The sequence below is a fragment of the Mixophyes fleayi genome, chromosome 2 (assembly GCF_038048845.1).
Source record: "Mixophyes fleayi isolate aMixFle1 chromosome 2, aMixFle1.hap1, whole genome shotgun sequence".
NCBI lineage: Eukaryota > Metazoa > Chordata > Amphibia > Anura > Limnodynastidae > Mixophyes > Mixophyes fleayi.
The window spans coordinates 357,397,139-357,422,988 of NC_134403.1; the positions used below are offsets into that span (position 1 = coordinate 357,397,139).

Below are 25,850 nucleotides of genomic sequence, written 5' to 3' on the forward strand. Positions count from 1 at the left end.
CGTCACACGTCGACCACATGTTTTGGCTGGTCTGTGCATGGATTGGGCACATTCAGGGTGCTGCCTATTTTCCGTTAGGTGTTTGACTTGCATAACATAACTGCCAACATTCCTTGAGAGTTTTGCCATAGTACGGGCATTATTCCAGATTGCCAAATGTTGCTGTGTTCATAGGGAAATCTTCTTCCTGTCTGTAACTCTCTAGTCTTGGGGGTCCTCTGAATTGTTACAGCTGCACAACATATGTAAATAAAATGTCAGACAGCGCAAGTTCTGTTAAATAGATATTTTCCAAGCCCTTATATTGAGCAATATATTTTATTTGCGGAACTTCTTTTTCTTTAGCTATTAACTTACTGCACGTTTCTTTCCTTGCTCTTGTCTGTTTTATGTGCTTGCGTCAATGGTTATCTGCCATTCATTGAATTTAGTTTCGCTGATCTATAACACGTAAATGTGAGTTGAATGGAGGAGAGCTTTGATAAGAGAAGACTGGTTTAATAGCACAGAGTAAACATCACCAAGGTGCCTTTGACTTGAACTAGCTAGGCAACCTGTGGCTCTCCGGCAACTGTGGAACTACAGGTCTCAGCATGCCATTCATAATGCTGGAGAGTCACAGGTTAGCTACAGCTGCTGATTAAAGCACAAACCTGATTGTATTACTGTTTGTACAGGGCAGTTGTATGTTTACCATATCGTTGCCTAAACCTTACTGTATTTTGTTTTATGTTTTTTGCATTTCTTTGTCTTCTGACCCCTCTATTTTACTCGCTGCAGGAGACCAGGCCAGAAATTTTTTCCTCCAGTCTGGGCTACACCAACCGGTTCTTGCACAGATATGGTGAGTATCCTAGAGGAAGGGGTTCTGGAAAGCTTAGTGCAATTTGGTGACTTGGAAAGTGACCTTAAGCACCCAGCTCTCCGAGCATCTGAAGGGTTTCTCTATGTGGTGACGATGTTCTCCCTGCAACCTGCTGTTTGTTGACTAGTACAGAGTAACGGAATACAGTGTAGTGTATGCTGTATCGTGCTACACCCTAGGCACAGGCACAGACACGACATAGCGCGGGCTGCTGGAGTATTGCTATCTCGCTATGTACTGTGCATGGGCAGTATCCAGTCACTTTGTTCTTGTAGAGAACTCCTGTAATATGCATTGTAGCCATGCAATGTATAGCCTCCTGGGTATTCTTCATAAGGGAGAACTCTGCCAAAAACCGTAAATGTCATTTTTGGTATAGTACAAAGAGGTAAATAAATCACCTACTTGCTACAATGTGTTTGCCGGACCTGCTGGTGTCCCCCGTGGGTCCAGTGGTCCTAACCCTCCGTTCCCCTCTATTTTCCCCTAGAGATAAGAGGAGAATTGTCTTTCCCTCTTACAAGGATTTACATTTGCAGTTTTTTTGTGTGAAGAAACCCATTTGCTCATGAATCCGCTTCTCTGCTCTCATTGAAATTGTGGTTTGACCCATTTACTGGGAACCCGGCCAAAATATCTATTGAAATCAGCGTTGGAATTACAACCTCTGATAAAATGATTCTTGTTAGCAAACTGTAATATCTGTGAGCGCAGCTGAATGGGGGATGGTGGTAATGTATTACATTTATATGGATAATCCCTGCAGTGTTAGTCATTTCTGAGTTGGACATTCACACTTCCTGCACAATGTAGATTGTAAGCAGCCTTTTTATGTGTCAGTGTACCTGTTATTTAGATATTATCTGTTGGTGTGTTTAGTGCATTTATCAATCTCCTTATCTGTTTTATATGTTGCTTAACTATTAACCTCTCCAGGAATATAAAATAGGCTAAGCTTTACAGATGTTTGTTCTTTTTCTGCTTACATTGTGTTTGCATCTATGGGCACAGTATATTATACACATAAGCCCTAAATGGAAATAATTACTATTTATTAATAGACCATATCATTTTTATGTGACCTCTGCTGCCAAAGTGTTATAAAAATTTGTACAGGCTTAAACAAATTTTAAAAAGCTTTATGGTCAGTAGGTTGGGGGAGGGAGTGGTTGAGATAAAGTGAAGTTAGTGTGTCAGAGGCAGATGAATATAGTAGATCGCCCAGGGTTCCCAAGTCTTGCGGTTGAGCTAGGACATGCCCCCTCGCAACTAAAAAAATCTGTTTGTACATTTTAAGTTTCCCCTCCCCGCAGTGCACCATGGTTTTGTCAAGGTACAAGAATTGGTGGATTTACTTTTAACTGTAAATGATACCCATGGTGCTTGGGAGCTATATAGGTATTCATCAGATCTTAATGGATTGAGGTGGCTGCACTGGAGAGGAGGCTGTCAGATCTAGATCTCCTATGCTGAGTGGTGTGCTGATCGAGGCCTCGTTCACACCATTTTTTTTATATGCTTCTAACAAGTTATTAAAGATAAGAACATTACAAATAGAATCCTCCCATCCTGTCCTAAAATTTTAGGACACGGCACCTCCTTTTCCTCATGCGGTGAGAGCGCAATACAGGGAAAATGCCTTAAAAAGCCTCACTGTTGCTCACCGTGTGTTGGTATTGGTGGTACTCCAGCTGCTGGCTGTATCTCTCCGTGTGTTGGCATTGGTGGTACTCCAGCTGCTGGCTGTTGCTCTCCATGTGTTGGCGTTGGTGGTACTCCAGCTGCTGGCTGTATCTCTCCGTGTGTTGGCGTTGGTGGTACTCCAGCTGCTGGCTGTATCTCTCCGTGTGTTGGCATTGGTGGTACTCCAGCTGCTGGCTGTATCTCTCCGTGTGTTGGCGTTGGTGGTACTCCAGCTGCTGGTTGTTTCTCTGCGTGTGTTGGCGTTGGTGGCACTCCAGCTGCTGGCTGTTGCTCTGTGTTGGTGGCACTCCAGCTGCTGGTTGTATCTCTCCGTGTGTTGGCATTGGTGGCACTCCAGCTGCTGGTTGTATCTCTCCATGTGTTGGCGTTTGTGGCACTCCAGTTGCTGGCTGTTGCTCACCGTGTGTTGGCACTGGTTGTACTCCAGCTGCTGGCTGTATCTCTCCGTGTGTTGGCGTTGGTGGTACTCCAGCTGCTGGTTGTTTCTCTGCGTGTGTTGGCGTTGGTGGCACTCCAGCTGCTGGCTGTTGCTCTGTGTTGGTGGCACTCCAGCTGCTGGTTGTATCTCTCCGTGTGTTGGCGTTGGTGGTACTCCAGCTGCTGGTTGTTTCTCTGCGTGTGTTGGCGTTGGTGGCACTCCAGCTGCTGGCTGTTGCTCTGTGTTGGTGGCACTCCAGCTGCTGGTTGTATCTCTCCATGTGTTGGCGTTTGTGGCACTCCAGCTGCTGGCTGTATCTCTCCGTGTGTTGGCGTTGGTGGCACTCCAGCTGCTGGTTGTATCTCTCCGTGTGTTGGTGTTGGTGGCACTCCAGCTGCTGGTTGTATCTCTCCGTGTGTTGGTGGTACTCCAGCTGCTGGCTGTTGCTCACGTGTGTTGGCGTTGGTGGTACTCCAGCTGCTGTTAACGATCAGACTTTGATTTTCTTTTTCAACAGACATAAAGTGAGCGATCCCTACAGTGTTTGTGCTACAAGGCCTTATCACATAATTATTTCTGTAATCCTAGAAATGAACGAATGTAAAGCTGTAAACTCCATCATGTTTGTGTTTTTCTATAGGGCCTTGGCTGACATGAACAATGATGGTCGAATGGATCAGCTGGAATTCTCCATAGCTATGAAACTGATCAAACTGAAGCTACAAGGTTACCCCCTGCCCTCCACACTCCCTGCTGCCATGTTGAAGCCGCTAGTCGCCATACCCAATCCTGCAGGATTTGGTTAGTATCCACCAGAGACTGTTTGCTTGTTGCATTAAAAAAAAAAATGTTGAGAAAAAAACTTGGCGTCTGCGTGGCATCGCTTAAAAATAATAGTATGATGGTGTCTTGTACCTTGCGGCTGAACACAGGACCCATTAGTCTGTCAGCTTTCAATGTTTGTATAGAGAAGATTCCCATATTGGTCTTCCCTGCTTATTGTGCATGGCCTGCATGCTCACCAACAATTGGCGACTATCTATGGAAATTGTATTGGGACCCAGTGAGCCCTGTAAGGTTACAAAGGAGGCCTCAGGGTGCTGGTGAGCACCGATGATCCTCACCAGACCATGCACTGATGTAGGATGTCCACATTAGACTTCTCTTTACCAGGTATTAAGCACGTCTTGTTTTGCCATTAATGCTAAGAGGGTCATCCACGCATTTGTTGTACACTGACATTATACAGAATGGGCTCTGTTGCGGATGGTGTGCGGGACCTATGATAACATTGTTCTATGTGTGCTGTGTCCTTTATCTGCTAGCAGCCAATTGGGGTTCCGCTTATCTTCTAAATGTTACAAAAAACTGAATCTGATTGGTGCACATTACATTAATAAGCATGACTCCGTAATGTCACTGGTTTCTAATGAGTGGATTGGCCTCATTCTCACCACTACTAATTCATCCCACAAAACAGCTGCTTCCATTGTGTGCAGACGACAGGTTCTCTTTCCCCAGTTGTTTTATAAGCAGTTGTGTGCAAGACGGAGGGGATGTCTGACTTTGTTTGTACAAGTATCTACACGGTGCACTGTTTTGTCTTTTCCAGGTATGAGTGGTATTGCTGGCATGCCTCCCCTTGCAGCTGTATCCCCTGTGCCAATGCCTCCTATTCCAGTAGTAGGGATGTCTCCTCCTTTAGTGTCCTCTGTTCCTGCCACAGCAGTACCACCCCTGGCTAATGGAGCGCCAGCCGTAATCCAGTCTCTTCCTGCTTTTGCTCACTCGGGTATGCTGCTTTACACTAAACCTTACTGCAACACTCTAGATTAACACCTGCCAGACTGTATCCTAGACGGCTTTACTTGTACCTTTCTTTGTATATCGGGGGGAGACCTTTAAACCTGTTTCTTCAGTGAGCGATAGTTCATTGCAGTAATGCTTTTGACTGTATCTTGCGCTGTTATTCACAATGAAGCCGCTTAGAATACCAGTTTAATCTGTTTTCAACTTGCTCTTGTTTATTTTTAGAATCTCGTACAGTGATGTTAGTAATGTCAAATTGAACTTTGCTATGTGAGTTATTTGACTGTATTAGAAGCGCATTTGTAACCAATTCCTACATGCTGTTTGTGCATTTCGTTCTTCACCCCTATCAGACGTTAATAAATGTCAGGTTAACATGGTGGCCGTGTACAGCAGCTTGTGGCCCCGTACCAGGCATCTGGCAGTCTTGGTGTCCCTGGGATGTGGTCAGGACCCGTCACAATACATAGATTGAACGTCATGTACAGCTCTGCAGACATTAAGAAGAGCAAAGCAAAAAAAGGAGTAACTTTACACCTTGGCAAAACCATGTTACATTGGAGGGGTGGGGGGGGGGGGGGGGTAATAATTAAAAATGTGGTGACAGATTTCTAGTTAGGGTAGTGCATGTCTTATATCAACTTTAAATTTCAATGTAAAAATAAAGCTATCAAATAGTTGTGTGCGGAATGCAAAAACAGTCAATCTTTAACTTGTATGCAAAATGGTAAACTAATTTGCACCCCTTGCATTGTAACATGGTTTGTCCCGGATCAAATTTACTTTTTTTTTTTTTTTCTTGCTCTCCTTAATGACTCAATTAATGACCACAATCGGGATCTTATTGGTGATTTCTCTGCAGGGGAGTTCTGCTTAAAACTCTTCTGCATGTCAGTGCATGTAGACCCAGTGTAACCTCGATCTAACCATGGCTGACGGGTTACACTGAATCTACCAGTGCTGGCAATACCATTTTGTTGTCTTTAACCAGGGGAAAAAGGTAACAGGGTAAATGATGTTGCATGTACAGGGTACACAGGCAACGTTTAAAAAAAATAATAAAAAAATCCCACTCCAAAACAAAACACACGCATATATAAAGATTTGACACAGCGCAAAACTGTAAAATATCATTTGGTCTTGAAGGGGGTTAAAGAACAGTCTGATTTTAGTCTTTATTCCTGTGCCCTCCACCTTGCCTCACCATACCATGTCATCTGGGATTGGCATTATTGCACAGAACAGGCTTGCTGTTTTATACAAAACACATTGTTTAAATGAGCTATTAAGCATCTGTTTGTTTACGGAGGAGTATCTGTGTTTGTTATTTTGTCAGTAACACTTATCGCTTAAATAGAGCACTTTGTAGATTACACAGCGGAGAAGAAAGTGTTTGACAAAACATATGGGATTTGGAAGTTTATTGGGAGTTTATTAGCTCATTGATTTTCTGGGATTATTTAGCTGTAAGCTTTGAGCATTAACATGTTTGTCATCTCATACAGCGGTGGCGGCCATTTGTGGCCTGAACAGTTATTCGTCAGACTGCTGGTTGTCCGTTCTTTAGGAGCTATGTTACTCGTAGGAAAGACACCTTAAAGACGAAACACAAAATAAATCAACCATTCCATGATAATGTCTTGATTTGACTCGTTGACTGTACTTCTTCTTTAGGAAGAAGTACAGGTGCCTAGAATTTCAACAGTCTTAAAATTCCATTGAAACCATCTATTTATTGACCATTGAAGTGTGTAGTCTAGCCTAGCGCTTGTATACCATATAACCTATACCGTTGTGCCTATTAAATGGAAGGTTGAGGATATGAGAGGTGTAGAATGCTGACTAGTTACTGCCTTGTGGTACTTCCCATTAACACGTATTCTACTATGTCTTACCTTTTGGAACTTCCACCCAAGATCTTGTGGTTGCTCGTGTTCCTATAGAAGTGTTTGAGTTTGTATGCTTTCTATCAAAGATGTCCGAAGACTGCTCTAGTAGGCTTTAAAGAGACCAGGTATTGAAACATGTATGATGGTGTGTAGATAGATCTGTATGTGATTCTTAAAACAAAAGTAATCCTATTCAAAGGTTAAGTCTAAGCATTTATTTTTTTTCAGAATAATTTGGCTTTTAGTATAGCAGTTTGAGGACAGTCACAAATTTAGTACAGCCCCTTGACCTGGGAGCGCCACAAATGACCTGTGCCCCAGCAATTAGCATGAAGCTGCTCCTCACTGTCATTGTCTGGCAAAATCTGAAGGAGTTGCTGGAAGTGAGAGCTGGCTTCACATTGGTCTGGCCTTGCTTTAAATAAGTTTTTAGGTTTTTATTAACAGTTTTTGACGTTCTATTAATGATATGTTGTAGGATTTTTTTCTTCTTTTCTACCTCTTATTTAGTGCTTTGTACACAGATGGTAAAAGATGAGGATAGAATAATATAGGTGTCGCCCGCATTGCGGTGATGCGGAAACCCAAGTGAGCTTTTTAGTTTTTTAAGAGAAGAGTTAGGTAGAGAAGAGAGGCTCTAAGAGCAAGTGTTGATTATGGCCTGATCACGAGTTAATAACCTAAATATATAAATGTGGTCCTGCTTGCTCCTAATAATATCAACTGTTTGGTCCCGTGAAGTCACTGTGTGTGCAGAAGTTAAGGGTTAAATACTAAATCTACTCCAAAAAGCCTGGGAAATTAGTTTTTGTGTTTTTTGGAGACATTAGTGTCCTCTAAAGTCTGTCTCATAGCTGGGTGCTGATTCTTCAGAGGCGGGACACAATACTACAGATCTGTAACATAAGGTTTACGGCATTACTAGATGCTTGGTCTGGAGACCAGAATACAGGCATCACAAGTGCCTTGTGATATACTCCTAGAGGAAAACCTAATGCATCAAAGCAGTACCTATTTGAGTGGGTATATATAGATTGAGAGATAATGTTATCCTCTCAAATAGGTATTTTGAGAGAGAGATATTATAATAAAGTGTTTTTTTCTAGGCACTACGTGCACCAGATTGGGTCAAGCAGAAATGCCAGCCTCCTACAGAAGACTTAGACATTAAGTATTGCTCCAAATAGTGTACAAAATATTTTTCTCTGGTATCTTCCTGAGGAAAGATATGGTAGTTATAGAATCTCTGGCTATTTAATGGTTTTGGAAAACCAGTCATAAAAGATGTTGTAAAACCTATTGGCATACACCTGGCTTTAATAATCAGGAAATTCATGTTAAGATCGAGCCCCCAAATCTTAGTCTACTACTGAGAAGCTGTCCCCTTTATTGCCGGTACCGTGACATAGATTAAATGATATGTGAGTGTTCTTTTTTTCTTTTATTTTACTTCTGTTTATTGAACTGTTTTGCGATTTATATACTATGTGATTTTGTTTGATTGAGATATATATATATCTATCCCATTATGCATTGTGACTTTTTTCATCATATTACACTTAATTTAATAACGTTCTGTCTGTGTGTTCTTAAAGTACTAGACAAGTTCAGTTCTTTATAAATGCTTCATAGCTGGATACAGAGAATAGTTTTGTTTTCATTAATTGATTAATTTACATTGAGTATAGAGTGAGATAAGATAAGCAGTAAACAAAGACCTCCTTTAAGAATGTCCGCTCTCAAAACAAGCCTTGCTGGTGGCAGAAGGTAGTTAAATAGTGAGTGTGAGAGTAATTTTTAGACAAACCGGGTAGTTGGCTTCTGATTAACCCTTTTGTCCATTCAATAGCTGTGAAGAGTTGTTAACGAAGCCTGACTTAAGCTGCATGCTGTAATATCCTATCAGTAACTTGTATTTTGCATTGATATAGAAACGAAAATATTGAAAAGGTCCATAAATAAGAGTTGAGAGTAATGTTTAGTTTTCTGCCCTTGCAGCCACATTGCCAAAGAGTTCGTCATTCGGCCGGTCCAGTGCCGGCACCCAATTAAGCACTAAACTTCAGAAAGCCCAGTCGTTTGATGTGGCTATGTAAGTAAGAATGTGTCTCGGCTAAACCTTTATTAGGCTGATGTGCCAGCATTACAGCTACAGTCACAAAGCACAAGTTATCAAATCCATTTTTACTTTTGGGTGGAATATCCTAAGTAAAATCCGATCCCAAAAGGTTTCTTACCTGGGGTCCAGCAATCGGGCTGTTTTGTTCCCTGAGTTCTTGTGCACACCCGCTGTACCTCTTCCTGCCCCATCACACCCCCCACCCCCCCAACAACGTACTACATGTCTGAAGAAATACCGGGTCAGCAGGAGTGAGGAGAGTGCGGCAGACAACACTGAAATCTTCTTCTTGCTCCTGCCAACCTAGTGTGTTCTAAGACTGACATTTATGTTGCCCACGACAACACTGGACCCCAGGTAAGTAGCCTGTCGGGATTCCGCTTTACTTAGAATATTTAGTTTTGGGTGGAATTATATAACTGTAGTCAAAATCTTTAATTATATATTTACCATCTAATTGTGAAATTGTGGATGTGATGTGAATTGTGTGACAGTTTGTGTAGTATTTCCGTGTAGCTGTGGTGGACATCACATTTTTATGATGTAACATTTGTTCCCGCAGCCCCCCTCCCGTGGCAGAGTGGGCTGTACCACAGTCCTCAAGGCTCAAGTATAGACAGTTGTTCAACAGCCATGACAAAACCATGAGCGGTCATTTAACAGGTAACAACCATTGTGTCACTGGCCATAGCTGCCACCCTCCTTCTCCTCCCGAAATTAAATTAATTGGTGAAACTTATGAAAGTGTCAGTAAACAAAGAATGTAATCTCTTTCCATCTAGTCCTTGCTAATTTGAAATAGTTATAAATTAAAATATTCTAAGCGTTTGTTGTCTACAATAACGTAAAAATGGACTATGTCCTCCCCCTGTGCTGGAAAGTGATGCTCTCTTCTTTGCTGTGCTGGACTATTCACCCAGCTGGGTATAGAGGGGGCATTACTAACTACCCTCACTGCACAATCTTTCACACAACAAGGAGCACGCAAGTGTCGGGCTTGCAACATATTCTGGGGCAATGGGTGGTATTGTTCAGTACATAAAGAGGAGAAAATAGGAGCTGGAACTCTCATACAGGTAGTTCTAAATGTGCATAAATGTCTAAAACACTCCACCTTTTATTCTGGGGTCAGTTTGTCCCATAAATTCCAGGGGGCATATTCAATTGTTGGCGTTATAGCCAAAATTCTTGCGGTGCGCGCACTATTACCGTCATTACAGTAATAGTGCGTGTGAATACCGGTATTATGGTCCTTTTCTCGCTGGATTTCAGCTCGCGGCTCAGGGAGCTGCGAGCTGAAATCCAGCTTACTATTACCGTAATACTGGTAATAGCTTTTCCATGGCGCAAACCGCGGCCAATTCAATATGCCCCTAAATGTTCATCTGTAGCTGGGTTTTGGGTTTTTTATTGCAGAAGATTCTCTAGTTGATGCAATAATTCTCTGTGGTGAAGTATGTCATATAAAGACTGGGAGACCATATGTTCCATGGTATTCCTTCACCAACATGCACACACCAAGAGCCCAACGGGTTATAAACAGGGATAGTCTCTTTATACCCCCCCCCATCTGTGTGTATGCTTACATTAATAGCACACACGGCACTTCATGATGTGTGTGTGTGTGTATGTATATATAATATATTGTTTTAATGGTATATTAATATATGTATACCCACAATAATATATTTCACCTTTGACCTTTTTTTTTTTTCTTCAGGTCCTCAGGCAAGAACTATACTTATGCAATCTAGTTTACCACAAGCCCAGCTGGCTTCTATATGGTAAGCATATAGAATATATATATTTGTTTTGTGTTACACATGTGGTTAAACTGTGCACCTTTGATACCGAGGTTGTAGTGTTTATGCAGCTATCGACTGAGCAACCAGTAGAATAATTTGCGGAGCATAAACGAAACTGGTCTCTATAAAATGCTTGTTCACACAGAGCGTTGACTTTATACTTCAACAGACCCAATGACAACTTTTTGATGAATGGGTGTAAAACAATAATTGAATTGTAGTTCGTGTGAAGATTGTAGCGTCTTTTCCATATTGAGAGCTTTCTATAATCAGAGTTTAATGTCTGCCCTTTATGGAAGTGCTGCGCGAATCTCTATATCTATCGGCTGTCGCTATTTATGGCGATTACCTTATTATTATACCTGGTATAACTGCCAGTGTTATTGTACATTCTAAGCTAATGTGTCCACTGTTTCCCAGGAATCTCTCGGACATAGATCAAGACGGGAAGCTAACCGCTGAAGAGTTCATCTTGGCCATGCACTTAATAGACGTTGCCATGTCTGGTCAGACGCTGCCTCCCGTTCTGCCCGCAGACTACATCCCTCCATCGTTTAGGTGAGGAGCACAGTAGTTTCCTTCAGCATGGGACATGATTTATGTGGGTCGCACTGAAACTGGCACATCTTGGGCATTTCTAGTGTGTTTAGGTATAGAATATTCATATTTTATATATTTCATACATGTAAATAGATGGGAATTGTAGTGCAGAGGGAACCCAAGGGGTACTGGAACTTGCAGTTTAAAAACTGGCAGCACATGCTGGCTCTTGTAGTTCCACAGCGGCCTTCGAGCCAGAAGCTTGCCTTTTCTTTGTTCTTAGAGGTTTAAACGAACTGCTGTTATTTAGCAGGGCCCATGCTATATTTGTGGTTCTTTTCTATTCTCCCCTTAATGCTCTTAGGGGAATTAGGGGGGAATACAGGGAGCCGATGGTTGAGGAATGCGAACATTGCATAATGGTTACTAATTATAATGTAACTGGCTTCCATTCTTTATATGTGGTCTGTCAAACTTCTTGGAATCTATAAAACAGCTGTATATACTTTTTTATTTTACATGTGACAACCAAGTGTCCTAGTTCTTCAGAATGTTACAGGCATTCTAAGTTATTACCATGAATGGGGGATAAGTTGGTAAAAACATATTTCCAAATCACCCTGTTGAGTTGTGCCAGGACTGAGGATAAAGCCTTGGTTGCTTTGTGCAGGAGGTGTGAAATGTATGGTTTCTTCTGTCCTGTAGGGGGCACTGCTGTCCAAGTGTGGATGTGGACATGGTTGCAGTTAAGTTAGAACTATGTGGTCGCTGGCTGAATACTGCTATAAAAAAATTAAATCATTTGATGCAATAGTTTGAGGGTGTTGGGGAAGAAGAAGGCTACTGGAAATCCACGAAGGGCTACATCTGACCCGTGGACCTCCCAGGTAGTCTGGATTTTTTTAATGGCTTCTGCTTATAACATTGAACAAGAAAAAAAATAGTCCGAACTCTGTGCGCTACTGAAGTCTACTATAGAGAGCTGTACACAGTAGAAAATAAAATCCATCTGTTTGGAGATATTAGTAGTGATCTTGTGCTTTCCGCATTATATTAAACTTGCGTACGTTAATGTGTAATCTTTTTTTCCTGTATAAATTTGCAGAAGAGATTGTTGACCACATTCTCTTTGAATATTACAGAAGAGTTCGCTCTGGTAGCGGCATATCCCTGATGAGCTCTGTGTCTGTCGATCAGCGTTTACCCGAAGAACCAGCAGAGGAGGAGCCTCAACCAGTGGACAAAAAGCTGCCAGGTAAAAATATGTCTAGTATTTTTCTATGTAGAAGAATCCCCCCTCTCTCTCTCTCTTTCAGCTCCCCTCTGCCCCCCCCCCCCCCCCGCCCTCTCTTTCAGCTCCCCTCTTCCCCTTCCCCCCCCCTATTCCCTTGGAGGATCGGAAGTAACCCATTCCCCTGTTCGTACCCACCTCCTTCTCCCCACATTATCTAGGGAGGTCGCACTTAGTGGTTTGAGACCCTCTCGTGTGTGTGTGTGTGTGTGTGTGTGTGTGTGTGTGTGTGTGTGTGTGTGAGAGAAATATTTAACAGCCGGAAAATATAGTAAAATGTATAATATAAAAGTGGGCCATACATTACCGCCATGTTTACTTTCCCAGTGAGTTTTGAAGATAAAAAGCGGGAGAACTTTGAGCGTGGGAACCTTGAATTAGAGAAGCGGAGGCAGGCCCTGTTAGAGCAGCAGCGTAAAGAGCAGGAGAGGCTGGCCCAGCTGGAACGGGCCGAGCAGGAGAGGAAGGAACGAGAGCGCCAGGAACAAGAGCGGAAGCGGCAACAGGAGCTGGAGAAGCAGTTGGAAAAACAGCGAGAGCTGGAACGTCAGCGAGAAGAGGAACGGAGGAAAGAAATAGAAAGGAGAGAGGTAGTTGCCGATTATCTAATGGGCTTTTCTCTTTGTAATCACAAGTAAATTACATGTATTTTAACATATTTTACCAATAATATCAGAGCAGCGTCAGCAGATATTAGCTTGTTAATAAAATACTACACGGTGGCTCAGTGGTTAGCACGTCTGCCTCACAGCACTGGGGTCATGAGTTCAATTCCCGACCATGGCCTTATCTGTGTGAAGTTTGTATGTTCTCCCCGTGTTTGCACAGGTTTCCTCCCACACTCCAAAAACATATTGGTAGGTTTATTGGCTGCTATTAAATTGACCCTAGTCTGTCTGTGTGTGTGTGTTAGGGAATTTAGACTGTAAGCCCCAATGGGGCAGGGACTGATGTGAATGAGTTCTCTGTACAGCGCTGCGGAATTAGTGGAGCTATATAAATAGCTGATGACGATTTATGAATTCTCCATATAAAAACCTATTCTTCAGGCCGCAAAGCGAGAACTTGAACGTCATCGGCAACTAGAGTGGGAGCGGAATCGGCGCCAGGAGCTCCTGAACCAAAGGAATAAGGAACAAGAGGATATTGTTATTTTGAAGGCAAAGAAAAAGACCCTTGAGTTTGAGCTGGAAGCTTTGGTAAGTTGCGGCAAATAATTTGGCATTTCACAGGCCAAATATAATAATAAGGTTAAAAATGCATTTATTTATTTTTTTCATCCAACCTAAAGAACGACAAAAAGCATCAACTGGAAGGTAAACTTCAGGACATCCGGTATCGTCTGACAACACAGCGGCAGGAGATAGAAAGTACAAACAAGTCCCGAGAGCTGAGGATCGCAGAAATCACACATTTACAGCAGCAGCTTCAGGTCACTGCATGTTCTTATCCATATATACCGTTGTCCCTGTGCTATAAGTGCACCCATCACCTGCACGCAGTGTACTGGTGCACTAGATACCAGCCATGCTTCCAGTCAATTAGTAATGGCTTTTAATTATTTCTTTAACACACAAATCGGTATGAAACGTAATTTTGCAGGCGCCACAATTCAGCCACTCTGCATCCACTTTCATTGGACGATTCCCTGAATATCCTCTGCTGCAAATAAACAATGTCGGTGGTCTTGTTTTTGCTTATAGGAGTCTCAGCAACTGCTTGGAAAACTGATTCCTGAAAAACAATCACTAAATGACCAATTAAAACAGGTTCAACAAAACAGTTTGCACAGTAAGTCTGGTCTATATATCTTTATGTAGATTTGTTCAGTGCACGGTCTTCAGTCTGGCGGCGATTTAATCTTGGTTGACGACCTGCAATATTCTATTCCTCGCTCTTATTAATTAACTCCCCGAATGTTCTCCCAGCAGCTGTAAGGGCAGCTAGGGAATAATGTGATCTTACTGTCTGACCTATATACCCCACACGTGACCAGTATCCGGGACCCTGCAGGAGGATGGCTTCTCGCTCCTGTATTGTTTTTTTCCCCAGGCTTTCCTAAGTTTATATGTATATTGGTCTGCACTGGACAGGTGACCATGCAGCTGATTGGTTGGCTGCTGCAACTTGATGGTTGATGACCATTCAACAGCAGCCAACCAATCGGAATGGTTGGTAACCATTAAGTGCAGATTGGGAAAGTAAAGCTGTTGGGGTTAAGTAGCTGCTAAACCGTGAGGTCTCTTGGCATCTGTTTCTAGGTGCTTACAGTTAAATGACTGAACAAGACATATGCTATATATTTTTAAAATGTTAATGCTTTCCCTTTAACAGAGTATAGAAATGTTAATTAATGGGTTGGCAATCGCTAATCTTTCTAAACTGCAATAAGAAATTTCTATTATATTGGGCAAATGTGCACATCTTTCAGTTGATTGTGCTGTCTGGCTTTATAACTTGCTTGCGGGGTGGTAATGTGTGTTATCATCTATCCCCAGGAGACTCTCTCCTTACACTAAAAAGAGCGCTAGAAGCCAAGGGAATCGGTCGTCAGCAGCTCATAGACCAGCTGGATGAAGTAGAAAAAGAAACTCGGGCAAAACTTCAGGAGATTGATGTCTTTAATAACCAGCTAAAGGTAATAGAGAAAAATACTACTTCTGCTTTCTTCTCCCCTTAGGAGAATGACATCAGTTTGTCTACAAAGTCTCTACTCTAAGTGTCGCTTATCAATGGCCATGATGTGATTAAAGGATTGTCTTCATGATTAATAAAAATAAGTGAAGGTTGCATATAGCTGCCTCCCTTCAACTAATTATAGCTGTTGGGATACAATTGATGACTATTAAAGTCTGATTAGTTTGTATTTATTTTGAGATTTTACCAGGCACTTTGAACAGACATCTGTTGACATCCAACAAAGAAAAGAAAATAAGTTTGTTTTTGCCAGTGAATCTTCTCTTTAGTGAGCACTAATTACTAGATCTACCAAACGCTGACTTTTGTTTTCTTTCTTTTCATACTCCAGTTGTCATTAGCAAAAGCTAGTCCTCTGTGAAAGGTTTACTGTTCCTTAGCACTGCTTTACAAATCCAACAATCACATAGAACCCGCTAATAGAATGTATTCTCTAATGCTGTTTTTTTGTAGCATTGTATTAAGTATAAGATGATTTGTATGGCCACACAGTGTACACAGCAGCTCAGATACAACAGTATATATTACGCAAGAAACAAGTGCAATGAGGAAAAGGTTCGGTTGGATTTTGCTGCCCTGTTGAGACCGTTGGCTTTAGATTCGTCTTGAAACTAGTACATGGTCAGGAAACTTCTTGGGAATTGTGACTTTTGTTAGGGTTACTCTACTCTGATTTAATAACGCAATTGACTTCCAAGTGGATGGGAAAAGTGCATTGTTTTTGTTTTGGCCTTTCCAGAGAGCCAGTTCCGAGACTGGGGGTATTGGGTAGTTGGAAGTTCATATTCCCAAAGGAGATGATCTACAGCTTTTACGGTCATAGCACAGGGAATGTCCCTTCATTCTCCACTGTATCATCTGAGAACGCACCTTCTTTATCCGTGAGATGATTCTTGTTCTGTATGGGAAACGTGACTAACCGTATCCGTTATGATGGGAATTTAATGTTGGCATAGCTTGTATTAATGCTGTATTAAGCCACTCAATGAGCTCTGTCATATGCAGGGCGTTATCGGGAAGAGAATCTAGGAGTGCGTTCTTGTCATCTAGCGCTTGGCCTCTTACGGGAGAAGCATGACCCGCTGGCTGTGGTCCTGTATTGCTGAACAATCTTCTGTAACATTTCTCTCTATTAAAGTAATCAAGCAGTATGGTGACATTGTAATGTGTAGAACATAACTATGACATATAGCATATTATTGCATAGCAGGGAGGCAGAGATACTGTACACTGCTCAGTCATTACTGGAATTACTGGTTTGGTATCTACTTAATACGGAAATGGGAACCGTTATGGGGGTACTATAAATAGGTGGTGAAGAGTCAGTATTTAATGTAAACAGGTGAATCATTCAAAATCATTAATTCTGTGCAATTTCCATTTTGCTTACTCAGTATAAATGTAGTGTATTGTTCAGTAGATTACATTATGTGACTGGTGGATGCTACATGCAGTTGCTAAGTGAATAAAGGTTATTACTGCCATTTATGTGATTTATAATATTACTTGGGTCTTGCCATGATTACTGCAGGTATGTGCAGGCTGTGTAATTGTCACCATATTCATCTCCTTTCCAGCATGTCATTGTTTGATAGGCGGCTCTAGTTTTGGCCTGTTGTGTTTGGGACGTTGCTTTTAGTGTAGGCTGTTTGCCAGCGTTGTGTCCTACAGTATGATGAATACTTGGCTGAAGTATGACGTAACTGAATTCTGAGACAGGACAGTGTTTGTGAGTGGAACTAGGAACGTGGATCTGGAAAACTGGCCAATGAATAAACTGGATCTTTTGCAACCCAAGCACAGTTTTCAAAAGTGTGACTTTGTGGTGAATGATTGTGCATTGTTGGTGTTCAAGTAGTTTTACATAGAAGATGATTGCTTAATTAAAGGGGCTCTCTCAGGACCATGCAGTTACCTGCATTTGGAAGCTAGACAGTGATACCTATATGTAGCTAGTGCTGCAGCTCACAGTGCAAGAGGAAACAGTCGTATAATAGTCTCTGAATGCTGTCTGTCTTTGAGCAGTAGAGTTACGTTGGTGGAAGCCAGTTGGTTGCAGTTGACAACCGTTCATGTGCACTATTCACATTTTGTTAATAACTACCTATACGTAAAAAAGAATTATCATCTTATTTGTAAGGCACCACAGTGCTCCGCAGCGCCATACAGTAGGGAAAACAGTACATGAAACAGGGACATACAAGGTAGATAAAAACAATTTAAAAAAAAAATGCAGACATGAAAACAAAGTGTATGAAGGACCCTGCTCATTAGAGAGCTTACATTCTAAATAGAAGAGGGCACAGCTGAAACATGATGAGTAAATATGTCTGAGTGGAGATTGGGATAATTGTGAGGGTGCATTAGTGTGAATAGTGTTATTGTGGATAAGGTTACCTCTAAAAAAGAGATAGGTTTTCAAAGAGGATCTAAAGATTTGAAGGCTGTGAGAAAGTCTGATTGAGCATGGTAGGGAATTCTATATGTGGGGAGCAGCACAGGAGAAGTCTTGTAGGCGGGAATGAGAGGTGGTTACCAGAGACAAGACAAGGCACAGGTCAGAGGTAGATCTAAGAGGACAGGAGGGAGAGTATTTTGATATGATATTTGAGATGTATGCAGGGGTAGTGTAGTTGAGGGCTTTGTAGGTAAGGGTGAGTAATTTGAATTTGATTCTGGAGGACACAGGGAGCCAGAATAGGGATTTGCAAAGTGGTGCAGCAGATGTGGAGCGGTGAAAGAGGAAAATCGGTCTTGCAGCAGCATTTAGGATGGATTGCAGTGTGGATATATGGGTGTCAGGAATACCAGATAGCAGGAGGTTGCAATAGTCAAGATGGGAGATGATAAGAATGGATAAGAGTTTTGGTAGCATGTTGAGTTAGAAAAGGGTGTATTCTGGGAATGTTTTTAAGGTGAAGTCGATAAGATTGGGAGAGAGTCTGGATGTGAGGAAAAAAAGCAGAGGGTGGAATCAAGTGTGACACCAAGGCAGCGGGAGACTGAGGAAATTGTAGTGTTATTGGCGGTGAGGCAGATTTGAGGGAAGATGATTATGGCAGGAGGGAAGATAATAAGTTCTGTTTTGGACATGTTGAGCTTTAGGTAGCGTTGGGACATCCATGTGGAGATAGCAGAAAGACAGTTGGTTACAGGAGATAGTACAGAAGGAGAGAGGTCATGGGAAGAGATATAGATTTGGGTGTACTCAGCGTAGAGGAGGTATTGGAGGCTGAATGAGCAAATTAGTGCCCCAAGAGAAGAGGTGTACAATGAACAAAAGGAAGGGCCAAGAACAGAGCCTTGTGGGACCCCAACAGATAGAGAGGGGAGGATGTGCCAGAGGCATAAACACTAAAGGAGCTGTTCAGTAGTTAGGAAGTGAACCAGGAAAGGACTGTCATGAAGGCCAATGGAATGAAGGGTGTGTAGGAGAAGAGGGTGATCAACAGTATCAAAAGCAGCAGAGAGGTCCAGGAGAATGAGTGTGGATAAATTACCCTTAGATTTTGCAGTAACTTCTGAGAGCAGTTTCAGTGGAATGTTGGGGGCAGAAGCCTGATTGCAGGGAGTCGAGAATGGAATGAGAGGAGAGAAAGTGAGACAGGCGTCTGTACACTAATCACTCAAGTAGTTTGGAGGCAAAGGGGAGGAGAGAAATAGGGCGATAGTTGGAGAGAGATGGTTTCTTTAGAATTGGTGAGATGAGCGCATGTTTAAAGGAGGATGGAAATGTGTCAGTGGAGAGAGACCGGTTGAAGAGTTGAGTTAGAGGTGGACATGCAGAGGAGGAGAGGGAGCGGAGAAGTTGGGAGGGAATAGGGTCGAGTGGACAGGTTGTGGGGTAAGATAAGATGAGTGCAGAGACTTCGTCTTCAGTTAAAAGATTCCCAGGTAGCTAATGAGCCTAACAAATGACTAACTCTTTGCTAGTGATGGTGGATGCACATTTAGATTTGATTAATTTGTTCTTAATGATGCAAGAAGTGCATGGAAATTCTCTCATTTGTGTATATTAATCACTACCAATATATGTTTTTTGCATTTTCTAGAAGAAACTAGAATCTTTGAATCCATAAACTTCTTATCCACTAATTTGCTTTTCTCTTAAGTATTTATTTTATTTTTACTTTATTTCATTTAAATAAGCTTTGCTTGAAGAGTTGGTGCCGTTTTTATCCAATTTATAAAATAATTTTTTTTTTTGTTTTTAAAATGGATAGAAATCAAAAAGTCGTGTACAAATTATTTTCTCCCACTTTGAGACATACTCTTTTGAGGTGCTTGATTTTCATACAATCTCTGACTGTGATAAGAGTTTAAGTTTACAATTTGCCCATTGTTTCCTTTGCATAAACTTGGGCACAGTCCTTTAGTTAGTATATATAACTCTAAGATACTATAAGTGTACAATAATGATCTAAATAAAACAGACATCGTGCTCTAATATAGAAAGGGAATTTATTGCATTAACACATTTTGTATGGTTTCTTTAACTATTACAGATATTAATAGATTTTACTCTTTTTATTTTATTTTTTTTATTTGCATGTTTTGCGAATTAGTGTTTAATTTTTTAAAAGCTTCCGTTATTGAGTTCTCAAAACTTACTGGCCTTATAGCAAGCTTCTTATGCTGCACCTTTCTCCTCTTCCCAAATCAAGTATTTTTAGACAGTAGAGGTCACCAGATCAGCCTGGGTGTTGGTTTTTGAACAATAAAACTAATTACCGACACCTTCGACTTGTAGTAACAACGCAAATATCTCTTTTAGGAACTGCGAGAAATGCACAGTAAACAGCAGCTGGAAAAGCAAAAAGACATTGAGGCTGAGAAGATGAAGGAGCAGGAGCGGAAAATCATGGAGCTGGAGAAGCAGAAGGAGGAGGCCCAGAGGTGATTTACACTGGACTTACTCCATGTATAGTGCAATAATGGCTTGCATGTACATAAATGTGCTGCCGTCGCTTGTAGAAATAATCCCATCCATGAACCACGTCCTAGATCAGTGAGTGGGAGCCAGAGGCTCTCCGAACGTTAAGCTCTAGATGGTGAAGTTCAGTAACCGTTGTTAAACCACAAGTTGATCCCTGCAGCTGTGGTGAATGCAACTCAACCAGAACGAAGGGCTATTAAACCCTATGAAGCAAGTGCTAAGAAATCGCTTGCATGTTCTTTCAGAATATTCTTCAAAAGGTTTAATGAAGTCTATCTGCGCCGCCAGTTGTTAATATTATCCATTTATCGCTACACACACCATATACAATGTATTTATCTGTTTCTGCAGTTGTAAATGTAGACTTGCACACATGATATATCCACACCAGTGCACACAAATGTATATGAACAAACTGTCCCCACAGCAGAACAATCTCCATCATTATTGTGTTTTCTCTCCATATATACATACATTACATTATTGTCCTATTCCAGGCAGATTATTCTGGAAGCTGTCGGTAAAGGCTGCAATTACAAAACTGTTATATTGCAGTCTGTAGTCATTTCACATGTATGACCAGCTGCTTCACACGTGTGGGCTATTTAAGTCCACTTTAAAAATGCTATTTATATGAGCAGATGGCCATGGATATTGCACATCTGTTATTAAAATTTAAATAATATGGTCTATGCCAGGGCATGCGGCCGGGCGCAGGATAAACTAATATTCTGGCAGGTATGTGAATGAGGGGGGGGGAGGGGGAAGGGGGTAAAATCCCTGCCGTCGCTGGATATTAACAAGTGCTAGCCAGCGCTGCTGACCAGGAGGGGGATACCCCCGGCAGGGAAGGGAGCCATCCAAAGACGGGAGCGTGTGAAAATGAACGGATCTGGGCAAGATCGAGTAGGGGCATGAAGGAGAAGAAAATGGTGAAAAGGAGGAGGGTGGGGAATGGTAGAAAAGTAAAATGGCGGAGGAGGGGGGCAATACATATGTAATCGGCTAATTAGACCATACATCTGCAGCTCAGGTAACGGAGAGGGGGGTCTGAGCAGCTGCACAGAGATAAGAGTAAGAAGAAGGTAGAGACATGTGGGAATAAAGAGAAAACACAATAGAAATGGCCTGGACACTGAAGGAAGAGATAGGAGAGGTAAAGGTCAGACATAAGTGGAGAAAAATTGGCGTTAAGAAAGAAAAGAAAAGTTACACCACACCAAGACTTCAACCATTGTTACTGATCATTCACACACTTTTCATGTCTCTTTTCACTGACAATCATACACTACTCTCACTATACTCCCACACACATCTCCGCACATCCCGCTCCCACATCTCCGCACATCCCGCTCCCACATCTCCGCACATCCCGCTCCCACCTCTCCCCACCACAGCACCGCACATCCCGCTCCCACATCTCCGCACATCCCGCTCCCACCTCTCCCCGCCACAGCACCGCACATCCCGCTCCCACCTCTCCCCGCCACAGCACCGCACACCCCGCTCCCACCTCTCCCCGCCACAGCACCGCACACCCCGCTCCCACCTCTCCCCACCACAGCACCGCACATCCCGCTCCCACATCTCCGCACATCCCGCTCCCACCTCTCCCCGCCACAGCACCGCACACCCCGCTCCCACCTCTCCCCGCCACAGCACCGCACACCCCGCTCCCACCTCTCCCCGCCACAGCACCGCACACCCCGCTCCCACCTCTCCCCGCCACAGCACCGCACATCCCGCTCCCACATCTCCGCACATCCCGCTCCCACCTCCCCGCCACAGCACCGCACACCCCGCTCCCACCTCTCCTCGCCACAGCACCGCACACCCCGCTCCCACCTCTCCCCGCCACAGCACCGCACACCCCGCTCCCACCTCTCCCCGCCACAGCACCGCACACCCCGCTCCCACCTCTCCCTGCCACAGCACCCCGCTCCCACCTCTCCCTGCCACAGCACCCCACACCCCGCTCCCACCTCTCCCCGCCACAGCACCCCACACCCCGCTCACACCTGTGCCCTCCTGCAAATTTATGTCTTTTAAATAACTGCATGGGATCTATTAACCAGAATGATTTGGATTTTTTGGTATAAGAGCTTAAAATCTACTAAAACACACTTAAAAATGAACTCTTCCCCGTGGCATTTCTCTCCTTTAGTACATTGTGTAGCAGAGCTCCTCACAGTGACTGTTGGAAGGACTACTTGGTGATCACCTTACAGCAGCAGCGAAAAATAAAATAATTACTATTATTATTTTCCCCCGTTTTTTGGAATTTTCTGGATAATAGATTCCCTACCTGTCCTATCCATCTTTCCGTCTACTCTCTGCTTTTCAGCCATTTGTTTATATCACTGAGCAGAATTGTTTAGGTCCTTGCTCTTCGATACAGCATGGCTGCTGTTTTCTTTGCTCTGCATACAGTTCTTTCCAGAGTTTAGCTTTGTGTGGTGCTCTAGGACAACAAATGTAAATGCTTTGCAAGATGATATAAACACATTGCTAAAAAGGAGCTACAGAAATCAAGCAATGAATTTAGTAAATGTTGCAGGAAGAGATGCACAATTGAAGTTATAGACACATTTGAAGCTAAGAATAGTTCTATCCTTCTGTTTTACACTTATACTCCGACCAGTCATTATTGGAAGTGTTATAAATGTAGATGATTGTACTGTGTAAGGTAACACACCACCGCTTGGTATGTAACTGTGTATGTATTTGTTGTTTAGGGTTTTACCTGAGACGAGTAATGACGGTGCAGCACTTGTCAGGCCAGACAGAGAGAGAGGACAGCTGTTTGAAGCACGTGTACTAGAAGGAGTTAGCTTAACCTACATCAAAAGCATGTTCTGCTTATTTAGGTACATGTGTTTCCTGGAGGAAGGGACAGGAATCTCTCTGCATCCTAATTATTTGCAGGTTTAGGGTAAGATTGTGTAAAAGTTTAATGCTGACCCCATACGGGTCGATCCTGGTCATTTGGCCGTGAGCTACGACAAGATGGTCTGTTTGCAGGTTGGTCACTAGAGGACTTTACTAGATCTTCAGCTATTCGGAACTCAAGCGGAATGACCAGATCTCACAGCTGAATCTTTGTGCAGTTGGCAGATGAAGGCGCACACAAGCTGCTGCGTAATGGATTAATTGTGTATGCTCGAAAATGGGCCAACCGATTTCAGTCGGATCGTTTTTTAGCATTGCCACAAAGTAGAATATTGGGCCAGTTTGGCAGTATCTTGAGCGATGTAGCAGCATGTGTTGCCTCTTCCATTCATTTATGTTCCAGCAGTTGCACAATCGCTGCGCTAATTGCCTTGTATGAAGAGTGAGCTATGGGGGTAACTAATGCACAGTATAAGAGTGGAGACGGACTGGGACTTGTAGTTCCACAAAAGCTAGAATGACGAGGATTGCCTAACCTTGACCTGTAAATTGGAAATGGTCAGTGCATCTGTGTTCAAATTATATAAACTTCCAGTGAAGTAGTAACTTTTTAGCAAATTAACCTTGGCTTGCTGTAAAAAGGTGATGTGTTAAACATAAAACAAGGGAAACATTTGGTGCAACTGTGGAGAGTGTTTGGAAGGTCAGTAAGTGGACTGTGGAACGTAGAGCAGTCTCAGGTGGAACATTTTCCACTCTCCCGTCTGGCATCATATGTTCAGTTGTCTTCCTGGAGTTCTGCCTCAGGACAAATGTACATTAAAACATGAAGTGTAAAACTGAGAGACCCTGTGCACACCACTGCTTTCAGAGTTTGGATTAAGTACCTGAAAGTTCATTAATTACCCAAGTAAGACAGTGATGGGCAGCCTGATGCACTTCACAGGCTGTATGGGCGGCCCTCTAACCTTCAAATGGGCCCCATATTACCCTTTAATCCCTGTAATAAGGTAAAACAATACGTTTAATCATAGAAACACCTATGATTGTGTATTGTACTTTCAGTTACAGCAGTGTAGCACCATATTAATGAGTCCTCTTCAGCATCAGTTAATGAGCCTATAATTTTACCCTTTGTAAATGAGGGCATTGGTTAGTAAAAGGCATTTTCCTTTGCCTTATGATCATAATACATACTAATGTCTTGTGGGTAATTCATAGGGGGGGGATTTAATTGCCCTCCATGTGCCGCCGGAAATCACCGCAATATCAGGCTGCGCACACTGGCAGCCATGGTAGGGAATCTCTACTCCTTTTGGTGCAAGAAAAATGAGCAAAGATTCCAGCCAGAACATCGTGGTAGTGTGTCTCCGTGGATGTTAATGAAACACATCACGCGGAGTTAAATCTCCCCCATAGAGTTTGGCCACGTTCTAGTTCTGCTTTGTCTGCTTCAACCCTTTTGTAAGTCTGAGTAACTGTGACTTACAGGACAGCAGACAGTGCCGAACAATGTATGTATTAAAGGAGTTTTTCACTTTTGCACCAATTTATTTATATAGTATATATGTGCCTCCTGCAACTTTTTGTTTTTTAAATCACAGTATGGGATCTTTTAACCAGCATTATTTGGATTTTTTTGATAAGGGCTTTTCTGTTATTTATGCTTAAAATCTACTAAAACACACTTAAAAATGAACTCTTCCCTGTGGCATTTCTTTCCTTAGTACATTGTGTAGCAGCGCTCCTCGCAGTGGTATGTTGGAAGGATTACTTGGTGATCATGTCTGTGTGTGGGACAAAATCGCTTTGCAGCAGCAGCAAAAAAATGTTTCATTCTTTTCCTACCTGTCCTATTCATCTTTCTGTCTACTCTCTGCTTTTCAGCCATTTGTTTATATCACTGAGCAGAGTTGTTTAGGTCCTTGCTCTTCGATACAGCTTGGCTGCTGTTCTTTGCCTTGGATACAGTTGTTTCCAGAGAGTAGCTTTGTGTGGTGCCCCAGGACAACAAATGTAAACACTCTGCAAGATGATATAAACACATTGCTAAACAGAAGCTACAAAGATCAAGCAATGCGTTTAGTAAATGTTGCAGGCGGAGATGTACAATTGAAGTTATAGACACATTTGAAGCTAAGAATAGTTCTATCCTTCTGTATTACACTTATATTCCGACCAGTCATTATTGGAAGTCTTATGAATGTAACTGATTGTACTGTATAAGGTAACACGCCACCGCTTGGTATGTAACTGTGTATGTATTTGTTGTTTAGGGTTTTACCTGAGACGAGTAATGACCGTGCAGCACTTGTCAGGCCAGACAGAGAGAAAGGACAGCTGTTTGAAGCACGTGTACTAGAAGGAGTTAGCTTAACCTACATCAAAAGCATGTTCAGCTTATTTAGGTACATGTGTTTCCTGGAGGAAGGGACAGGAATCTCTCCACATCCTAATTATTTGCAGGTTTAGGGTAAGATTGTGTAAAAGTTTAATGCTGATCCCATACGGGTCGATCCTGGTCATTGGGCCGTGAGCTACGACAAGATGGTCTGTTTGCAGGTTGGTCACTAGAGGACTTTACTAGATCTTCAGCTATTCGGAACTCAAGCGGAATGACCAGATCTCACAGGCGAATCTTCGTGCAGTTGGCAGATGAAGGCGCACACAAGCTGCTGGGTAATGGATTAATTGTGTATGCTCGAGAAATGGGCCAACCGATTTCAGTCGGATCGTTTTTGAGCATTGCCACAAAGTAAAATTTTGGGTCAGTTTGGCAGTATCTTGAGCGATGTAGCAGCATGTGTTGCCTGTTCCATTCATTTATGTTTCAGCAATCTAGAAAAATAAACGGGTTAAGGCATCCTTTAGCGCTTCAGCTGTGCCCT

At 42.6% G+C, this 25,850-nt stretch overlaps 1 protein-coding gene across 7 annotated transcripts in view; it reads left to right on the top strand.

Moving 5' to 3' along the window:
* Positions 1–25,850, top strand: part of ITSN1 (intersectin 1) — a 108,272-nt gene that overhangs the window by 32,501 nt on the left and 49,921 nt on the right. For 3 of the 7 annotated variants that reach the window (XM_075197208.1, XM_075197207.1, XM_075197210.1), the window contains exons 4-19: positions 781–844; positions 3,628–3,788; positions 4,600–4,779; positions 8,684–8,777; positions 9,367–9,467; positions 10,525–10,588; positions 11,030–11,167; positions 12,292–12,404; positions 12,768–13,030; positions 13,490–13,639; positions 13,732–13,872; positions 14,144–14,231; positions 14,939–15,078; positions 19,912–20,033; positions 22,809–22,940; positions 25,239–25,370. In XM_075197208.1, coding sequence (XP_075053309.1) covers positions 781–844; positions 3,628–3,788; positions 4,600–4,779; positions 8,684–8,777; positions 9,367–9,467; positions 10,525–10,588; positions 11,030–11,167; positions 12,292–12,404; positions 12,768–13,030; positions 13,490–13,639; positions 13,732–13,872; positions 14,144–14,231; positions 14,939–15,078; positions 19,912–20,033; positions 22,809–22,940; positions 25,239–25,370 — 2,083 coding nt within the window. Of the gene's footprint in view, positions 1–780; positions 845–3,627; positions 3,789–4,599; positions 4,780–8,683; positions 8,778–9,366; positions 9,468–10,524; positions 10,589–11,029; positions 11,168–11,945; positions 12,037–12,291; positions 12,405–12,767; positions 13,031–13,489; positions 13,640–13,731; positions 13,873–14,143; positions 14,232–14,938; positions 15,079–19,911; positions 20,034–22,808; positions 22,941–25,238; positions 25,371–25,850 lie in introns of those variants that run through there. The other 4 variants (XM_075197211.1, XM_075197212.1, XM_075197209.1 and 1 more) reach the window with 3 other exon arrangements.